Here is a 17,149-nt window from a genome sequence, read left to right on the forward strand (position 1 = left end):
TGTTTAAGTGATTTATGTTGCTGACTTCACCATTGACACGCAGGGTATTTTTTCGCTGTGCATGTAATTTCAGAGAGGCCGTTTCAGTGCGTGCATTATTTTAGAAGCACAGAAGAATCTGAACACAAAGCCGCTTTAATTTGTTCTGAGGTGGTCGATTAATTCTCTTCTCTCTGAAAGTATGTCATCTAAAGCGTGTCTGATAAGTGACTCTGGTAATGCAGGATGATATTTTTTATGGTCAGAATTATATTCTGCACTGCTTCGTTTTCCACTTCTCTTTTCTTTCCATACTAGGCAGTAATGGAAGGATTAGCTTAAAGCTTCTGGTTATAGTTGTCTCCTGTGCTATGTGTTTGCTTCACAGTTTTTGTGGTTTACCTTTGGTTCCCTATTTTGGGGGAGCACAGACTCACGTTTGGTCAAGGCTGAGTATATCACATGGTTTCAGAGGTGTTCATTTGTTTAGGTTTGTGCTCGAGAACCTGTTTTTCCTGAGAAAGACACAAATTCTAATCTCTGTGAGTTCTAAAGTAATGCTTCCAGTGTTTTCAGGTTTAAGTGAGTTTACTGCAAGTTTGTGAGTAAGCACAAACTCAGAGCTAGACTGTTGGATTCACTTAAATAATAGCTAAGCCTGAGATGTCAGTGGTGACAATGTGATTAACGCTCTGCTGGTGCTGGTAGAAGCACCTTCCCTGCAGGAGCCTACCTCCAGCACACAATGTAGAACAGCTATGGCCATTGTCTTTGGTATTTGATGCAGCTCTAATGCCATTCTAGATCCCATTAGTCCACAAAGCAGCAAGGACGGTAATAAAAGAGATGAATGAGTCTTTGAGGACACTGGGGAGGATGTGCAAAGCAAGTTCATAATCAAATTTAAAATGAGATTCGGAGAAAAAGGGCCTGATATTTTTGATTTGTTTCAAATAAACATTTCAGCACTGGAGCATAGAACTGTGTACATACCTGTTGTATTCACTAATCCACGTATGACATGTAGTTTCTCTAATAAATTTTGTCCCTGTTACTTGATTGTAGTTCCTGATAACTCTTGCTTATAATTGTTCTATTTTTGACCATAATTGTAGCCCTTCCCTAAGATATAAAGAATTTTACCTCCTTTCCTTTGTTAAAGGTTCTATGTACTAACAGTGTTACCTGTGAAATAGCAGCCGTTTGTATTGGCATCTGGGTAGTTTCATTATTAACAAAACCAATCTAGTGTTAAACTTCTTCTAGTAGAAAAATTGCTTGCAGATTTTAGCACCTTAGTGTGAGACCACTTAGCTAAATTAAAGAGAAAAAGAAAAGGAAAGAGGTGAGGAATGCAGTAGAAAACTTACTATTTTTCTTTCTGCTTGTTTTATAGGCTTCAGGGATTCGTACGTGTCTGATCTGGTGTAGTTAATTTTAGCTAAAGCCTCTTTCTCAGAAATTTCTCTCCTGTTCTCCCTCTGTGGTGCTTCCAGACTTCTCCTGGATTGTATCATTAGCTAAATTTTGCAGCAGAGGCTTTTATACCGGCTGGGACTTCTTGGGTGGGGCGTTTGGTAAGTCACACAGTTGTTTCCTGTTCTTGGGCTGAAGGGGCAGTGCCTGCTCTAAATTACCTGCTCGCGGCTTTTGCCAAGAACATCAATCTTCTCGTGCTATTTATTTTGCTCCATGAGCCTTCCTTTGAGATGGACGAGGTCTGGGGACTGATCTGAATGGGGGTCTTCATGCTCTCCAGCCATTTGCCACAGTTGTATGAATGGCTCTTGTCCCTGTGGCTGGTCTTCATGCCCATCTGCACAAAGCAGGGTGACTTTCACTCAGAAATTCATTTGGCCACGTTTTTTTTTGTTAACTGTGTGCAAGGACCTCTCATTAACACAAACTTATTATTAAATTCTATCAAGCTACATCCATTTTTAAAAAATAGGTGTCATTTAAAAGGTTAAAAACTGCAATTAAGCACTGTGCAGTCTGATACCAAACTTGCATAACATTAACTCTTCTGGACAGCCCCTCCAAAGCGTGCTCTGTCCATGTTCATTTGCTCCAAACCTGCCTCCAAGAAACTGCCCAAAGGGGGGATCAAAGCAGGCAGCGTGCCAAAGGTTTGTGTTTCAGACAGTTTGGCACACGCTGAAAGCTTGTTCTTTCCTGTATTAAGCCATGGGCAGATGTCCATTAAGAATGATTAGGCAAAATTTATATAAAAGCCTTGTAAAATGTCTTTTTTTTTTATCCTCTTACTTGAGAGGTTTTGTGTGGGCGTGTATTTTTTCTAAATTTATAAACCCTGGCTTTTGCCCTTGTCCGGTAGAGACTGCTCACCCACCCTTTTCCGTTTCCAGGCGGATTGCTTTTCTGTTATTTCAGTTCTGTAACTTTCTCCAACACTGTCCTGTTTGGCGTATTATGAAGGGCTTGCAATAACCCTTTCAGTGCCACTGCTATCTTTGCCTTAATTCAGGACTGGCTGTTGTATTCACAAAAATAAAATGGAAATCTCCTCTTAAAAGTAAATTGAAGATTCCTCCTGTTACGGGTTTCTGTTTGCATGCAGGGAACGTGATGTGGCTTTCATTTGTTCATTGACCATTGTAATATCCTCACACTGGGCTTCTTCTTCAATACTAAACCAAAACCCTCACTGAAATCAGATTTCTTAACAGCTTTGGCAACGGAATACCTTCAGCTCTGAAGCTGAGGCAGCACTATCTGCATGTGCAGAATGAGTTAGCAGAATTTGGGAAAAATGTTTCCAGCTATGTCTTAGAGTCAACTTTCCTGTTCCTCTTCTCCTAGTAAAGGTTGCTTACTTCTTCATTCCTTATCTAACAGCAATTGATGCTTGCTTGCTTCTCTAATAATAGCGTTTAAATTAAGTCTTAATCAGCTCAGTAGTGAGGTACAAGTAAAATGAGCCTAACTGACCCTAACTTTGGTGCCCTGTATGATATGTGAACTAATACAAAGTGTTGCAAGTATACAGTCAGACCAGAAATGTAGACTCAGACCTGCTTCTTCTAACAATTCAGTGTTTTACTGTTTCTCTCAGGAATTGATTTGGCCAGCCCTTAGGTGCAAATTATGATGCAGGACAGCAGGAGATAAAGGCTAAATATTAGGTTGGTAGGTCTTTTCCAGCTGGGGTAAGTGATTCTCTTTAATAGCGGGCTGTATGCCAAATTCAAATGGAATTCCTCAGAAACATTGGGTGGGATGGGTCAAGGATACATGTATAAAATAACACTCCATGCTGTGCATGTAACTTTAACACACGTGAAAAAGCCATGACCCTGGAAAACAGGGTACGTATGGGCACACTGTCTCCTCTCTTTCCTGACCAGATGTGGGTAACTGAGGTTGCTACTGAGTGTTTCTTCTTTAGATGTAGAAAGATGTTTCATTCATATGCAAAACGTCCCCCGGATGAATAATTAAGCTCTGAGTGTACTGTAATCCTTTCCAAGTAGTAGAGGGCTAGCTATTCTCTTCTGTACCCAGCTTTTTATTTGACATGTACATTTCCTTATTAAATGGAGAATTTTTTCATAGTAATTGAAATAGAGGTCTTTCAACACTGTTTGCAGAGTAGCAAGTGGCTGGGAGACGGCTGAACACGGTAAATCATCCATACTAATTTCTCTTATCTAAAGAACTGTATTTGAGCTAACTTCTAGAACAACTGGGCCAAACAATCCTGTTGATATTCCCCGCAGAAGCAGAGCAGTAATGGGATGAATGTTTAGCCTGGGAGCAAATAATCCATGATAAGGTTGATAGTTGCTGCTCAGGGAAAGGAATAAAAAGGAAGTGGACAGTTAAGAATGCTTTATTTGTCAGAAGGGACCTTGAGGAGATGTAAAGGTACTTTCCCTCCTCCCATATGTTTTTGCAGCAGTAATGATGATTCAGCTCGTGTGTATTTTCTGGAATGTGTACATGTAGAGAGAGGGGAGAAAAGTATTACTTTAGGTGCAGCTAATTGAAAATACTGTAGGAGATAATGTGTGTAGCATATTGCTTCACCATAGAGTGGCCAACTTCAGCAAGTTTATTGTCCTGATTTTTTATGGTGACCAAAAATAAGTTTTTTTCATCTTTGTTAACCAACTGCATTTCTCCAGAAGACCTCTCTGAAGCAGGAATTCATTGTTTCTGAAGCTGTTCTGTTGGCAAGTAAACTTTTGCTGTGTTTCTGTGGTAAGTGCTTTTGTCCATGACAGCGTTTTGGGATCCCAGCATCAGTGTGGCTGGCTCAGGCTCTGATTGGAGGGTTTATATTTAGTTGCTGGTTTCTTATAATAGTTTTCAGATGGAGATGTTAAAGAACACATACCCTTGTGCTGCTGTAATCCTTGAAAGAGCATGGGGGAGTGAAAAAGGAAAAAGCATTTATGTGTTTGGGCAGAAGCAGACTTTGGAAAAAACAGCAGCTGCTTGCAGCAACAGAACGTTGAAATTTATTTTTAAGAGATCGGGTAGCCAGTAAAAACAAAATGCTCATAAAATCAGCGGGTAAATCATTTGCATTGTGCATCCAGACAGGGGCTTAAAAAGAAGTAACACTGGGGAAAGGTCCCTTTTTAATTACAAAAGTTGTGATCTTCCAGTTTACAGGTAGCACTCAATTGCTATTACTTAATAATCATCGGATACCCCCTCCTGTTAACTCCTGTGTTCTGTATTGCTAGAGCACTTCCAATGCAAATTAGCATGCATCCAAAAATCAGTGGCATATAAGCTGTAATTGTACTGCCAGATGCACCTTTTGAGCAGGGCATGATCTTTTCCATCAAAACCCAAAGACCCTGCTCTGAGCCTGAGTTTAAAAGCCCCTCTCCAAAGGGCTTCCCCAGGAATCTTTGCTTCCAAAAAGAAAACTCAAGTTGAAGTTTTGGGTTGACTTTTAGAATTTAGAAAAGATTTTAACATAATTATTTTGACTTCATAACTTTAACTATTTTTTTCTTGTCCAAATTACTAATGAAGTGAATCATCCTAGTTCTCTTTGATATGCTTCCCAGAACATGTCTCCCCTTCATCCAGCACTGGGAGGTAGGTAGCTGCCTGCAGGCGTCGAACTTCTCCAGCCACGCTGCATCTTCACTCCTGGGTGAGGGACAGCAGGGCCTGGCCACCACAACGTGAGGAACCAGGTCTTGGCTCCAGCCGAGACGTGGGTAGGAGCTCTGCACAGCTGCTGGTTGGGAAGGATGTGAAGTGGAACTCTTTCCCATGATGTATGGTAAAAGCAGAGAGCTGCTGCTGCTGTGGTGGTAATGCACTGCACGTCTTGGCAGTCCTGGACAGTATAATTTTTTTTTGAGGGGAAAAAAAAAGCCTGAAGCGTGCTGTAGTCTGCTTTGACTTGAGCCAGTTTGCCTCATGTGGTTACACAGCACAATTTTCTTTCTTCCATTCAGTAATAGGAGCAAATCATAGAAAGCTAGGGCTGAGTGAGACCCGGAGAGGTCACCTGGTTAATCCCCAGCTCTGGAGAGAGATCATCTCAAGGGCCTGCAATAATGGAAACTCTGGATCTATTCCTGTGCTTAAAAGACAAACAAAATTGTAACACTAACCTGGTTTGTTTCTTGCTTAATTCAAGTCCCTGTATGATGGATAGAGCAGGAAGAACATTTTGTTTCCTTTCTCTTATTGTTTTACATTCCCGGGAGGAGGAGTTACATTGTTTTCCTCCATTGGTTTTCTCGTCTTTGGGGTAGATACATTCCATATTGGTGCCCCTGGGCTCCAGCTAATTCTACATCTGTCTTCAACTAGGGTGCCAAGGGTTGGACCTGGTGCTCTAGATGAGGCCAAATAGCTGCTGAGAAGAATTGCTTTCTGTCTTGCAGAATTAGCATGCTTGTACAGCTCAGTCTCATTGTCTTGTTGGCAAGGTATGATGTCGATTTCTTCTCCGAGCCCGTAATCCCTTGTAACCTTGTTTTCTGTCAGTATTTGTGATCTAATCAGTCCCTATATTGCTACAGATCAACACATCTGCCTGTGTGGTATCTGGCATCTCGAAAGAAATGGAGCACTTCTACTTTTTAGGCTGCCTTTTTTAAAAACTTGTGTTTTCAAACGACAGCTCTGAAAGGACAGCACAAAGACAGGATCAGGATGAAAATTCACAATTCAATAAACGTAGTGTCTTGAGTCATTTGGGCAAAATCGAGTACCATTGTACCCAGGCTGGAGTTTTGTGGGCCCCTACGCATTGCTTCCCCCTTTTTAGGTAGTAAATATTCAATCTTCACATTTGGCTAGCATGTCATTTGCCCACTATCCTAGAGTAGTTTCAACCAGGCTACAAGTGAGTCATCTCAATATTCATTTTTAAAAACGTTTTTCTTGCGATTTATTACTCGAGACCATGTCGATTTGCTCACAGCACCTGATCAATAATGACCTGGATGAGTTTGTGGCCCGTGGGGTAGGTCCGTACCTCTGGCCCAGGCGTGGAGCTGCGTGGAGCTGCCTTGTGCCCAGCTATCAGGGAGCGGTAGGTGGAACAGAAAAGGGAGCAAAACAGCCCGATCGGAGACAGCGTGAGCGGGTGATTTATGCAGGGCAGCCTGCCCAGGACTGCACTGGGCTGCTAGAGGATATTTTTCTCTGCGGCGTTCGAGTGTGACTTTAGATGTGCTGGTTTTACCTTTCTATGGGGGAAAAAAAAAAAAAGAGCTTTTAACCACGGGTGGTGTGTCTGTTTCCATGCGTGTAGCTTCCAACTTGGTGTGGGGGGGGGGGAGCAGAAGGCTGCATGTTTGTTATTTAGGGCTGGCATGGTTGCGTTGTGCTGTGAAGGCAGTGATGAATACTGGAGCTATCGTCGCAGCAGGGCTCGTGAAGAGGAGGGAGTTCGTCTGAAGCTGCTCTCAGGCTAATTGGAGGAGCAGCTCACCGATAAAACAGTTTTTACGAGGATTATTCTTGCAAAAGCAGGGTGGTTACATACTTTGTATTAAAAAAAAAAACAAAAAAAAACACCTTTCTCTGTGTCTCTGCCGCTTTTTCCTGGTGGGTTCGAAGGTGCTGTAGGAGGTGGGCTGGGGCTGCTTTACACCTCCAGACCCTTGATGGGCTGCGGGCAGTTTCCTCTGGGCTTCCTGCTAATTGGCTCCAGTGGCAGTTTCTCATTGTTCCTTGCTGATGACTCAGAGAAACAGGAAAGAGATCCCCTGATTAGCAAAAGGCACAGCCACCAAACAGGTGCCTGTATTCTGCTCCAGCAAAGGACAAACCTCCTCAGTCTGGATTTTTTTCTAAGATTCTTATCTGCAAGTATGAGGCTCAAGAGGAATGGTTCATACACGCTGAACGGGTAAGAAAAAGCCTGCATCCTCTTTTTGAATCGTCCTCATTAAAGCTGCACGAAAACGGAAGCCTTTTATTTTTCTTTCTAGTGATGGGGTCTGTGAAATAGCAACCAAGTGTTCCGCTTCAGGAACGACAGAGGATCGCAGTGTATGAAACGTGCAGCTTGTTTAGCTTGCTTTTTGTAGCTTTTGGTGAGATTTGCTGTTAAAGTGTGTGTTGGGAGGGGGGCTAGGGCTGCCTGTGTGGTGATGACATGAGGGGGACCTGATCTAAGAGCGGGAGAAGCTCCTGCTCGGTAAAAGCACCAAAGCAGTAGGAACTGTGCAATTCCTGAAGAGATGCCCGTGGTAATTAGTTTAAGTGCTTGCCAGCAAGCAGCCCAGGCTCTTGATACAAACAAGGGCTGCGTTCATTAAATGTGATGCTCCCTTGATAGTGAGCACAGGTGACTTTAAATTTAGTCTGTCTAGAAATCAGTTTAAGTAGCTTCAAGTACTCAAAAACACTCTGAGATAACCTTATCAGTTTTGTAGTTTCAAAAATCCTGCTTTTTCTCTGCTGTTAAATCCCTTCAGTAACAGAGATTATACCTTTCTTGTAAAGAACACAACGAATTAGGTGTTTCTTATTGGAGGAATCTTAACATTTTTGTAATAATTGAAATCAGAATTTTTAGGTGAAAATATTTTTTATAATTGCATTTGATGCTACCGAGGCAGTTACCGGTGCAGAAGCACGGTATGTGTTCAGATGGTGCAGGCTTTATTCCTCAGCACAGCATACCTGAACCAAAGAGGACTCGTACTCCACGCCGCTGTGTTAACTGTCTGCCTGGTGACCTGACACATGAAGAACGGTGTTAGTCCTCGAGTGGCGTTTCACTTCGCTGCTTTTAACCACCCGTAATGAGTAAGCACTGTGATAAATGCTTCACGGTGCAACCAGCTTAGTGCTTCATCCCTGAGGAGCCCAGGTATCCTCCAGCACAGCGTGGAGCCAAGCACACAAGTGCCTGCTGGCTGGAAACTCATTGCCTCTCGCACGGCAGGTTGGCAGCCTCTGCACAGGAGATGTAGGTGTGCAAGCAGATCAGGTCAGAAATATTTGGTAGCACTGTTCAGCTAGTCTGCCCTGTTTTTGCCAGCACTGGCTTGCAGAAGGCCACTTATAAAGGACCTTTGCTGATACCTGCTTAAATTTGATTTTTAAGAAACTAGAAGCCTGATAGTTTTTTAATAGCAAAGTAGATGGACACTATCATTTTCCTGACTTATCCATAATATTTTTTATAACTGTAATAATCCCATTATCTGTATACAAAGTAAAACATAATTGAAAGTTACAGTCTTGAAGTCTTTGGTTTTAAGCAGTAAGCTGAGCTTGTCACTCAGTGGGGCTGAGTTTGCAGTAGGTAAGGTTAAGAATATACTGGCATTTGTTTGTGTTCTGTTTTGGTGTAGGTTTTTGACCCTCAGAGAGATTATCTTAATTTAGAGAGTTATTTAATTAAAGTTGCTGAAATGCAAAATTTAGGGTATGTAGTGTTTGTTCAAGGCATTTTTTAGGTTTTAGTTGCACACGGGAAGCAGAGTCTTTAATTGATTTGAAGTTTATTAAAAATGGATGCATGCATGGTATAGAACTTATGGGAAATACGTTGTGTAAGATCACCCTGTGCATCTTGCAGATGGGCCTTGTTCTAACTTGCAAGATGCTGTATAATCGTTTTAAGGAATTTCACTTGTGGCCCAGTGCATACCTGGCATTACATTTTATGGCAATCATTTAACTGGAAGCGTTGTATTACAGTGAGTGAAAACCAGTGGCACCCAAATGTTTGCATGAAAAAGAAACTTCAACTGTGAGTTTGTGGGATACTGCAATATTATCTGATCCTAACATGCTGATTTACTTTGCTCTGTTAAACAGCAGATGCTGAGGAGTGAATTTCTCTAATTAAAGAAATTCCTTTTATGTTTATCTCTTGCCTAGATAGTTTAATAATGCAAGGTAATGGAAAAAAAAAAAAAGAGCTTCAAATCTGTTTTCCTGCTCAGCCTCGACTTTTGGCACGTCAGCAGAAAGGCTTGTTTTGATCTTTGGGGTTTTTGTTTGGGACAGCGTGTTCCTCTTGCCAGGTGGAGCGGCACCCTGCCACGCAGGTCACGCCGGGCGCGGGGAGCTCAGGGTTTAGGAATGCTGCAGGGCCCGCACGCGGCGGCTGCCCCAGGGACCCACAGGGGCACGGATGCAGCGGGGCGACTGTTGGCAATACCCAGCATGAGAACCGCCAGCTTCTGGGAGCTAGAAGAGAGGAGGGCAGGTGGTTTGCACTGGTTTGTTACTTCTGTAAAGGTGGCTTGCTTTTCTGTTTACTAGTACTGTCTTAGATGCCATAAGGACATCATAAGACGTCATAGGCCCCAAAACTGCAGACGCTTGGTCCAGTTTTCAGAAAAACACAACTCTTAATTTTTCTTGTAGATGAGTAAGAGTCATCACAATAATCAGTTTTTTCTTTGGGTATAATTCGGTCAGGCACTGATTGCACTTTGTGAACTCACAAAAGGGATGAAGTCCGCAAGGGAAATGAAGATATTTGACAATGTTTTCAGACCCAATGCCAGCCAAAAGCTCCCCCTGCCTCACTCACAGAGCTGTACGTGTGCGAACTGGAAACTCACACAAAGTCCAGACTTTCACTTAGGGGCAATGACTTGTAAGTTTTCTTTGTGTTGGTGTCACTGGACATGGACATGTTTGCTTTTGCTTTTTTAAGCAGGTGATGGTTATGTGTGTTTGAGGAGACAGACCTCTGTTGGGTGAGACCACCTACACCATCTTGCTGAGGCTGAAGTAGGAACCTTACCTGCCCCCTTCTTTCTGGCAATGTTAAGTCAGCTTTGCTGTTACAAGCTAGCCTGCAGTGTGCTGGTTCTATTTCTTTGTGTTGCAAAATCTCTTTTTAAACAATTTCTTTTGAAGGTCATCTTAAGTTGGATGATATCCCTTAATTTGCTCGGTGCTGTGTTTATTGGCAACAGAAAGCGCGGTGGTGCTGTAGCTATTTCAGTATGTTTTCTCCTGGCAAATGCTGCGTTTTGGTGTTTTCTTAAACTTCTGTCCTGTCCCTTTAGCATTTGGAATTGGTGGCAGTCAAAGTCTTTGCACACTGGTAAGGTGTCAGATAGGGAGTGCTGGTTATTGCCCATCTGCTTCCGCTATCTTCCCTCCTAATGACTTAAGGAAGGGTGTAAATCCAACATGCATCTTACAAGACATGACCTCAACCCACCCGAAGCAAGTATGCAGCTTGAACATTGGTGGGGAGACGTAAGTTTAGTGTGCCTTTCAAAAGCATTACCTATGGGCCTTCCTTCACAGGTGGGGACAGAGCTGTGGCTGTGCCAATGTGCTTTGACTCTGCCCGCAGTTCTCTGCAATTACAGGAGTGCAGAGCTCCTTTGGGCAGCTGGCAGCTTGCTGACCTTGCTTTAAATATCCCAGGATACCCTGAGAAACGGTCTGCTAAGTGCAATTGCACCCAAATTGGGATTTCTGGGGGCACTGCTCTGCGATGCCTCGTCACTCTGCTGATTGGCCCAGTTATTTTGGCACTTGGGGGCACTTGGTCTGCAATATGTTCTAAATCACTGAAGATTTAGAGACTTGAAGACAGCCTGAAGATGACTGTTAAGACTGTGAGCAATTATCTCTGCAACTCATGCATAGCGGCCGTCCCAAACGGATGGCAATGGACACCAAACAGCATGTAAAAGAGGTTATTCACTCAAACAAACAAAAGCAAAAAGTAAAATGTTTAAATGTTAATTGAATTATTTGACCTTCCCTCCTTTCCATTACCAGATTCTGCGCTGCTGAATGTTGCCTGTGTGGCATGTTTACCTGGGATGCTTTGGGTGCAAAGGGAAAGTAGCTAGATGGTGCGTTCAGAAATCTGCGGGGAGGAAGGCTTCAAAATGCCGTGTTTGCAGCTAGCTTCGATGCTGCCACTGCTGAGGAGCACTTGCTCAGCTTTTTGGGAAGTTCGTGTTCAGCTTGTGATACCAGGATCTAACTGAGAAGTCAAATAGCTTGACATCTCCCTGCCCTGTGCTGTCCTTGGTCTTTCTGAAAATGCTTGCTGAGTCCTGGTCTCCAAAAAAAGCAGACCTGGAACAGAACAAGAGAGCAGTGGAGATGCTTTTTGCCACCTTCATCTCAGGACTGTGTGTACTTGAAGGTGATTTTATATAATCAAAGGCAGAAGTACGCGATGTCTTGAAACAACTCCTGGTTGGACAGGGAAGAAATATTTAGGAATATCTTGAAGATTAATGGATGTTCAACCAACTCTGATAAAATATTGTTGGCCTCAAGATCTGTTTCCTCTGCTCCGAGACACTGATTTAAACTAATGACTCTTGATTTTGGGCCAAGCACTGAAATTGAAAAGGAATTTATTTTTCTTGTATGTTTCCCTCTTGTACTGACGCAAAACGAGCCAGGGAGAAAAAGTAGCGTCTTGCATTTCTTTTGCCCAAAAATGTAGAAACAAGAAAGAGCGAAGTCAGTCTATTTCGGAGAGCTTTTTTTTTAAGGGTCATTGCAACTGCAGGAAAAACGGTATTAAAGGATGTGACAAGCAGCTCGTGAAAGCCTGTTAAAATAGTTCATCTGGCAGACAGGAGTAATATGAACACCCAAATATCTTATCTGAGGAGAAGCAGCTGTTTGAACTGTTTTACAATCCTCCCAAATTACCGCAGTTCCTACCCTTAAAAAAGGGAAAATGTAAGGGCAGTAATGCAGGCTGTTATCCTTGGAAAGCGTAGCAAACGTTTGTCAGCCTAAGGCCAAAAAATGTGGATTATCCACTTTGGTTTCTGTTGCACTGGCAATCCGTTTTTGGAGAGTCTTCTTTAAAATGCTTTCTGGTGTCAAACAGGCATAAGCCGAGATGTCACGCCAGCACCGGTGACTCGAGGGGACCTTGTCCTCTCTCGGTCAGCCACAGCTCTTCGTGCCCCCTTGTCGAGGAGCTCCAGGTTTGTCCTTCCACTCTCTGAAGCTGGCAGTGGTTCTTCTCAAACCGTAACGCCGAGACGATGGAGTATTCCCCACCTTCAGCGACGGGAGAGCTTTTGCAAGGACTGTGGGCACTGGTTTTGTGGCAGCTGTCCTCTGGCTGCTCCGGTAGCATTTGTCCTACAGCACAAGATTTATGGTCTCACATGTGTTTTCTTTGGGGATTTTTTTCTTGCGTGTTTCAGCAGGCAAAAGTAGTTTAAGCACTTTTATTTTCATTAACGATGTATGTGTAAAGATTTCGACTTTAGGCCTTATATGGGGAAAGTATTATAAACTCCATGCTTCTAAATAGGAGATTTCATTAGAAGTTGCCCTGTGAGTCATTGTTGTTATATTAATAGAGCTATTCCCAAATAAGGGTTTGGAACTGAGCCTTCTTCATGGCGAATGCTGCAGATGACTGGGGAAAATATACATTTAACTGTAAAACAGTTTTTAGGTAGCCTCTCAATCAGCCAGTTACTCGGATCAGCGGAGCATACAGCCTAGATTGATATTGTAATGTAATCCTGAAGCTGAAGCACTTGCCAGATGATATTATAGCTGGAAAAATCTTTGTTGCTTTTATGTGGAAAAGTGATTTAGAAATAAAAAATCTCAGGCTGTAACATACGAAGATGCTCGTTTCAATACTTACCCTTAACTCTGGCCTCTTCAGTTAGTTTCCTGCAGCTTGAAGCAGTTAAATCAGACATCAGCCTCTAGGAGTATGTGTCCGTTCCCATAGCTTATCTCTGTGCAGCTAACAGCAACACCTCTGAAGAAGCAGAAACATCTCCAGGATGTGTTGTGGCGTGTGTGTATTTGTGATTTTTCTTTCCCCTGTGGTGTGTGCGCTCACTAACTGGAAACGTCTCGCCTTTTGATACGAAACAATGCTGTGGCACGAATTCAGCGGAGCTGTCATCTCTTACAGAGAATCTCACGCGGTGATAAACGCTCGTATTAGGATCTGAGTGCTACAAAGGGCTTGTTACAGCCTTGGGCCAGGACGAGGAACAACAAAACACGTAACTGACACTTGACTTCTTTGTTTGGTTTGGTTTTTGGCACCTTCCGTGTTTTTCTGCCCTCCCTTACTCAGCCTCATGGAGCGTGCAGTGTGGTCAGGGCTTATAATGAAGGCAGTATACACGCAGGGCAAGGAGTGCCTACTAAAAGTAGCCATGTAATTAATCTCTTCTACACCAGAACTATTAAGGCCCCCATTTATAGCCCCTTAATAATAATTAGGGGCTGTAAATTAACTCTAAACTTTTACACCAGTTGCTGTGAATCGCAGGGTCCGCAGCTTGAGCCGCGGCAGGCAGTTTGTTTCTGCTGCTGTCCGAGATGCTGAGAACTAGAGCTTTTAACTGGAACACAGTTACGTGAGATCGTAATGGACAAATGCATTAAATATGGCCATTTTAATTGCTTTTTCAGTGAATTCAGGCTTTCCATTACGATACAATGGGAGCTTGTTTTCTTCCTTTAGCAGCTGTCAGCCTGTACCTACAGTAATGATGATGTAAGGTGAGGTTTCTTCCATCGTAGCTGTAGGAAGGGGATTCTTGAGTATGATCCACTCTAAAGCCAAAAAAGAAAAATAAAGCAGAACTTGCGAATGGAAGATAAAAATCATTAACAAAGCTCCGTCCTGCCAAGTATGTAAGACGAAACATCACCATTTCATTTTGCTGCTAACTCAGCTAAAAGAAAATGGGGCTTCTTTACGATGTGAAGAAGAGCAGCGATGCTGAAGGATGCTAAAGATAATGAAGCATCTGCATTGGCAGGAGGGATCCTAATGCCGAATGTTAGGTGGCTGATAGCTCCACGCTGGCTTTCTGTGTCAGGTTTATTGGCTTGCAGCTTTATTTCATGGCCATCATAAAGCTACTGCAGTACTCCAAAGGGCTGAACCTGTTCTTTCTGCAGACAAGTCTTTGCTTTCCTACTCTGTTCTCATTACGAGTATATTCTTGGCACAGTAACGCTGTAGTTTTCTGAGGGGAATCTAATATTTTTTTTTGTTATAATTTGGTTTTGTAGAGCTTGCTTTGAGGGATTTTTGTAGTGGTTGATGCTCAGAGAACACTTTGAAGGGGAACTGTATTGATGACATTTAAATATTTTTATAGGGGTTAAATGATGGGCTCTGTAGTAATATTCTCACTGTACTTAAGTTTATGAAAAAGTCTTTTCAGCTCTAAAGGCTGTTTGGACCTCAGCAAACAAAAAATGAGGTAGCTATTCAGCAGCTGGAACAAGTTGGATGTTTTTTACAGGTTCATTCCATCTTTGTCAAACGCAAATTGATTTCTCAGTGGTTGGAGTATGGCTTTCTGAGACTGACCCCCCTCCGGGTTAGTGCTGTGAGCAGTCTGAACACAGGAAGCCTTGTGTGCAGGTAGATAACGCAGCCACCCCGCTGCGTGGTGCGATGGAGTGGGGAGCCCTGGCTTCAGAGGGAGCCAGCTGGAGGCATGAACCCTACCTCAGCTCACAGGGCTCCAAAATTACTGAGCTCTCCGGAGGTACCCAAGCACGTACTGCTCTTTTACGTTAACCGTGCTGCCAGAGGAGCATTGCCCTTTGTTGGTGCTGGTTGTAGTGACCCCTCATTTCATGAGGGACCTGTCTCTTGGCGTTGCAGAGTATGGTTTTAAAAAGCGCTGTTCAAAAACTGTGATTTTTCTGGGTCTGTAGCACCCCTTGAACAGAAGAGTACTGTTTACTGGCTTTGTTTGTTTCCCTCCATCGTGACAGGGACTGGACAGATTTACTTGTCAGCTGGCTGTTGTTTTATAGAAGTCTTCATGATCTGAAAACTATCTTTTAGTAGCTTCAGGTATGAAATGCCTTCTGGGGAACACCTTGAACTCTGAAACCAATGCTGGTACCTTCCGGAGGTGACCTGGGAGCCAAGAGCGGTGCAGGCAGAGCCGTTCCACGCAGGACCCTGTGCCGTGGTGCTGGAGGAGGCTGCCTGTGCTGGGAGTGGTTTGTTTCTCGCTGAGCTTGTCTGCCCTGAGCTCCTGACGGTCCCTTTCTTGGGTGAGCTGACCGCGTGGCGTGCTCCTGCCCGCTGTCTCTGCAGAGACCAGGAGATAGAGAAGAAAAGGTAGGCAGTGACGGCAAAGGGCAAGGCAGGAGAGCTTGTTGGCTGGAGACTACATGTAGAAACTGGAGAGCTAGCTGGGTCTTCTTTGGGGGCTTAGAGCTGCCTGGAACAGGTGGGGAGCTGGGGATTTGGGTGTGAGGGAATTGGGACAAACTGATGGAGGGGGTGGACGCATGGACCACACTGGGGTAAGCTGGAGCTCGTGGTAGGTATGCTGTGATGGAGGAATATGTGACTTGGACATAGGTAAATTTGTCTTGGAGGCATATGCTAGGGAAGAAAAACGTGATTTAAACCACTGTGAGAACTGCTGATTAATTGCAGCCTGTGCACAGTGGAGCTGTTCTCAATATAGGCAGGGTAAACTGTGAAAGAGCTGGAGACTGAGCACACTTACATTCATTTTCTTCAGTTTGCAAGATATCTGGTTGGAGATAGTAATTATATAAAACTTTTTTTTTTTTTTTTTTTTTAATCCAAATTGTGCCCTCCCCCCGTGATGAAAAGCTTTTAAAGAGTTCTAAACCTACAAGTAATTCAGAGTGTGTTACGAGAAGTGATCTCATACAAACTCATATAAACACATTCTGTGTTTAGCAGTAGGGTAGGACATGCCATGTAGAACCAAAGGCAAACTGAGCTGTGTTCCTGGTACCTGCAGGAATGTTTTGGGTAGCTCATGCACACACGGTGTCAACCCAGCATCTCAGGATCTTTCAGTGGAGCGCCTTCTGTCTGACCCTGCCAACTCCCCTCCTGTTATTGGTTTTTAATGTAAGACCCTGGAATACATCCGACCATGGGAAGATCTCTCTCAGACCTTCCAGCCACCAGAAGTTAACAGCTATCAAGTAACTGACATTCCTAGAAAATCCGCATGCTTTTCTGTCCTAATGATTTTTTCCCCCCTGAGCTAAAGACAATATTGCTGCTCATTTATGGCTGCTGAAGTAGAGGTGTGGAGCTTTCTGCGTGCTCTGGGGAGTGATATTCTGCACTTGAAACAGTACAGCCTCATTTATAAAATGGGGATAAAATGTCTAGCCACTTTATAAGGAGCTTGTGAACTAATTAACTTGTACAGTTATTTAGGCAGGCGTATTTCTTTGCTTTTGTTGCCTTTATGTATAGGTACGTAAAGTCTCTGCAAGAGTCTAACCACCTGAAAACTTGGGTAAAAATAAATGATTTTGTACGCTTACAAGCAAGTCTGCTTGAAATATAAATACATATGAAAACAGCAGCACCGGAGTGGGTAAACAGCGGTAAGCCCAGCCATCCTGTCGCTTACCTTAGAATAATTACTGGTCTGCATTTGAAGAACAAATCTCAATGTTGCCAAACTCCACCTTTTTCCTGCCCTGTCTGTATGTGGGAGAGCCTTTATAAGAATCTATTTCCTGTTTCCCAGACGAGGGAGGGGAAAAAATGTGTTTTCTCCTTGTTCTGAAAAACAAAAGGCAGGCAGTGACTCCACGCCTGCATCAGCTGCTGCTGTGGCAGCCTGAAAGCGAGCGTGCAAACAGCGGAAGGCTGCGGCCAGGTCCTCGGCTCAACCCTTGGCAAGGTGGCAGGCAGGCAGTCTGGCTCGTGGGGGCTCACACGGAGAGTTTTATGGGA

At 43.5% G+C, this 17,149-nt stretch overlaps 1 protein-coding gene across 2 annotated transcripts in view; it reads left to right on the forward strand.

Moving 5' to 3' along the window:
• MOB2 (MOB kinase activator 2) overlaps window positions 1-17,149 on the forward strand; it is a 112,920-nt gene that overhangs the window by 51,194 nt on the left and 44,577 nt on the right. Inside the window, exon 1 of one of the 2 annotated variants that reach the window (XM_082761240.1) lies at window positions 7,077-7,336. The exons of the other annotated variant lie outside the window; for it this stretch is intronic. Coding sequence (XP_082617366.1) covers window positions 7,092-7,336 — 245 coding nt within the window. The 5' untranslated portion in view covers window positions 7,077-7,091. Of the gene's footprint in view, window positions 1-7,076; window positions 7,337-17,149 lie in introns of those variants that run through there. 2 annotated transcript variants of the gene reach the window in all.

This window comes from Aythya marila (assembly GCF_965140915.1).
Source record: "Aythya marila genome assembly, chromosome: 5".
Lineage (NCBI taxonomy): Eukaryota > Metazoa > Chordata > Aves > Anseriformes > Anatidae > Aythya > Aythya marila.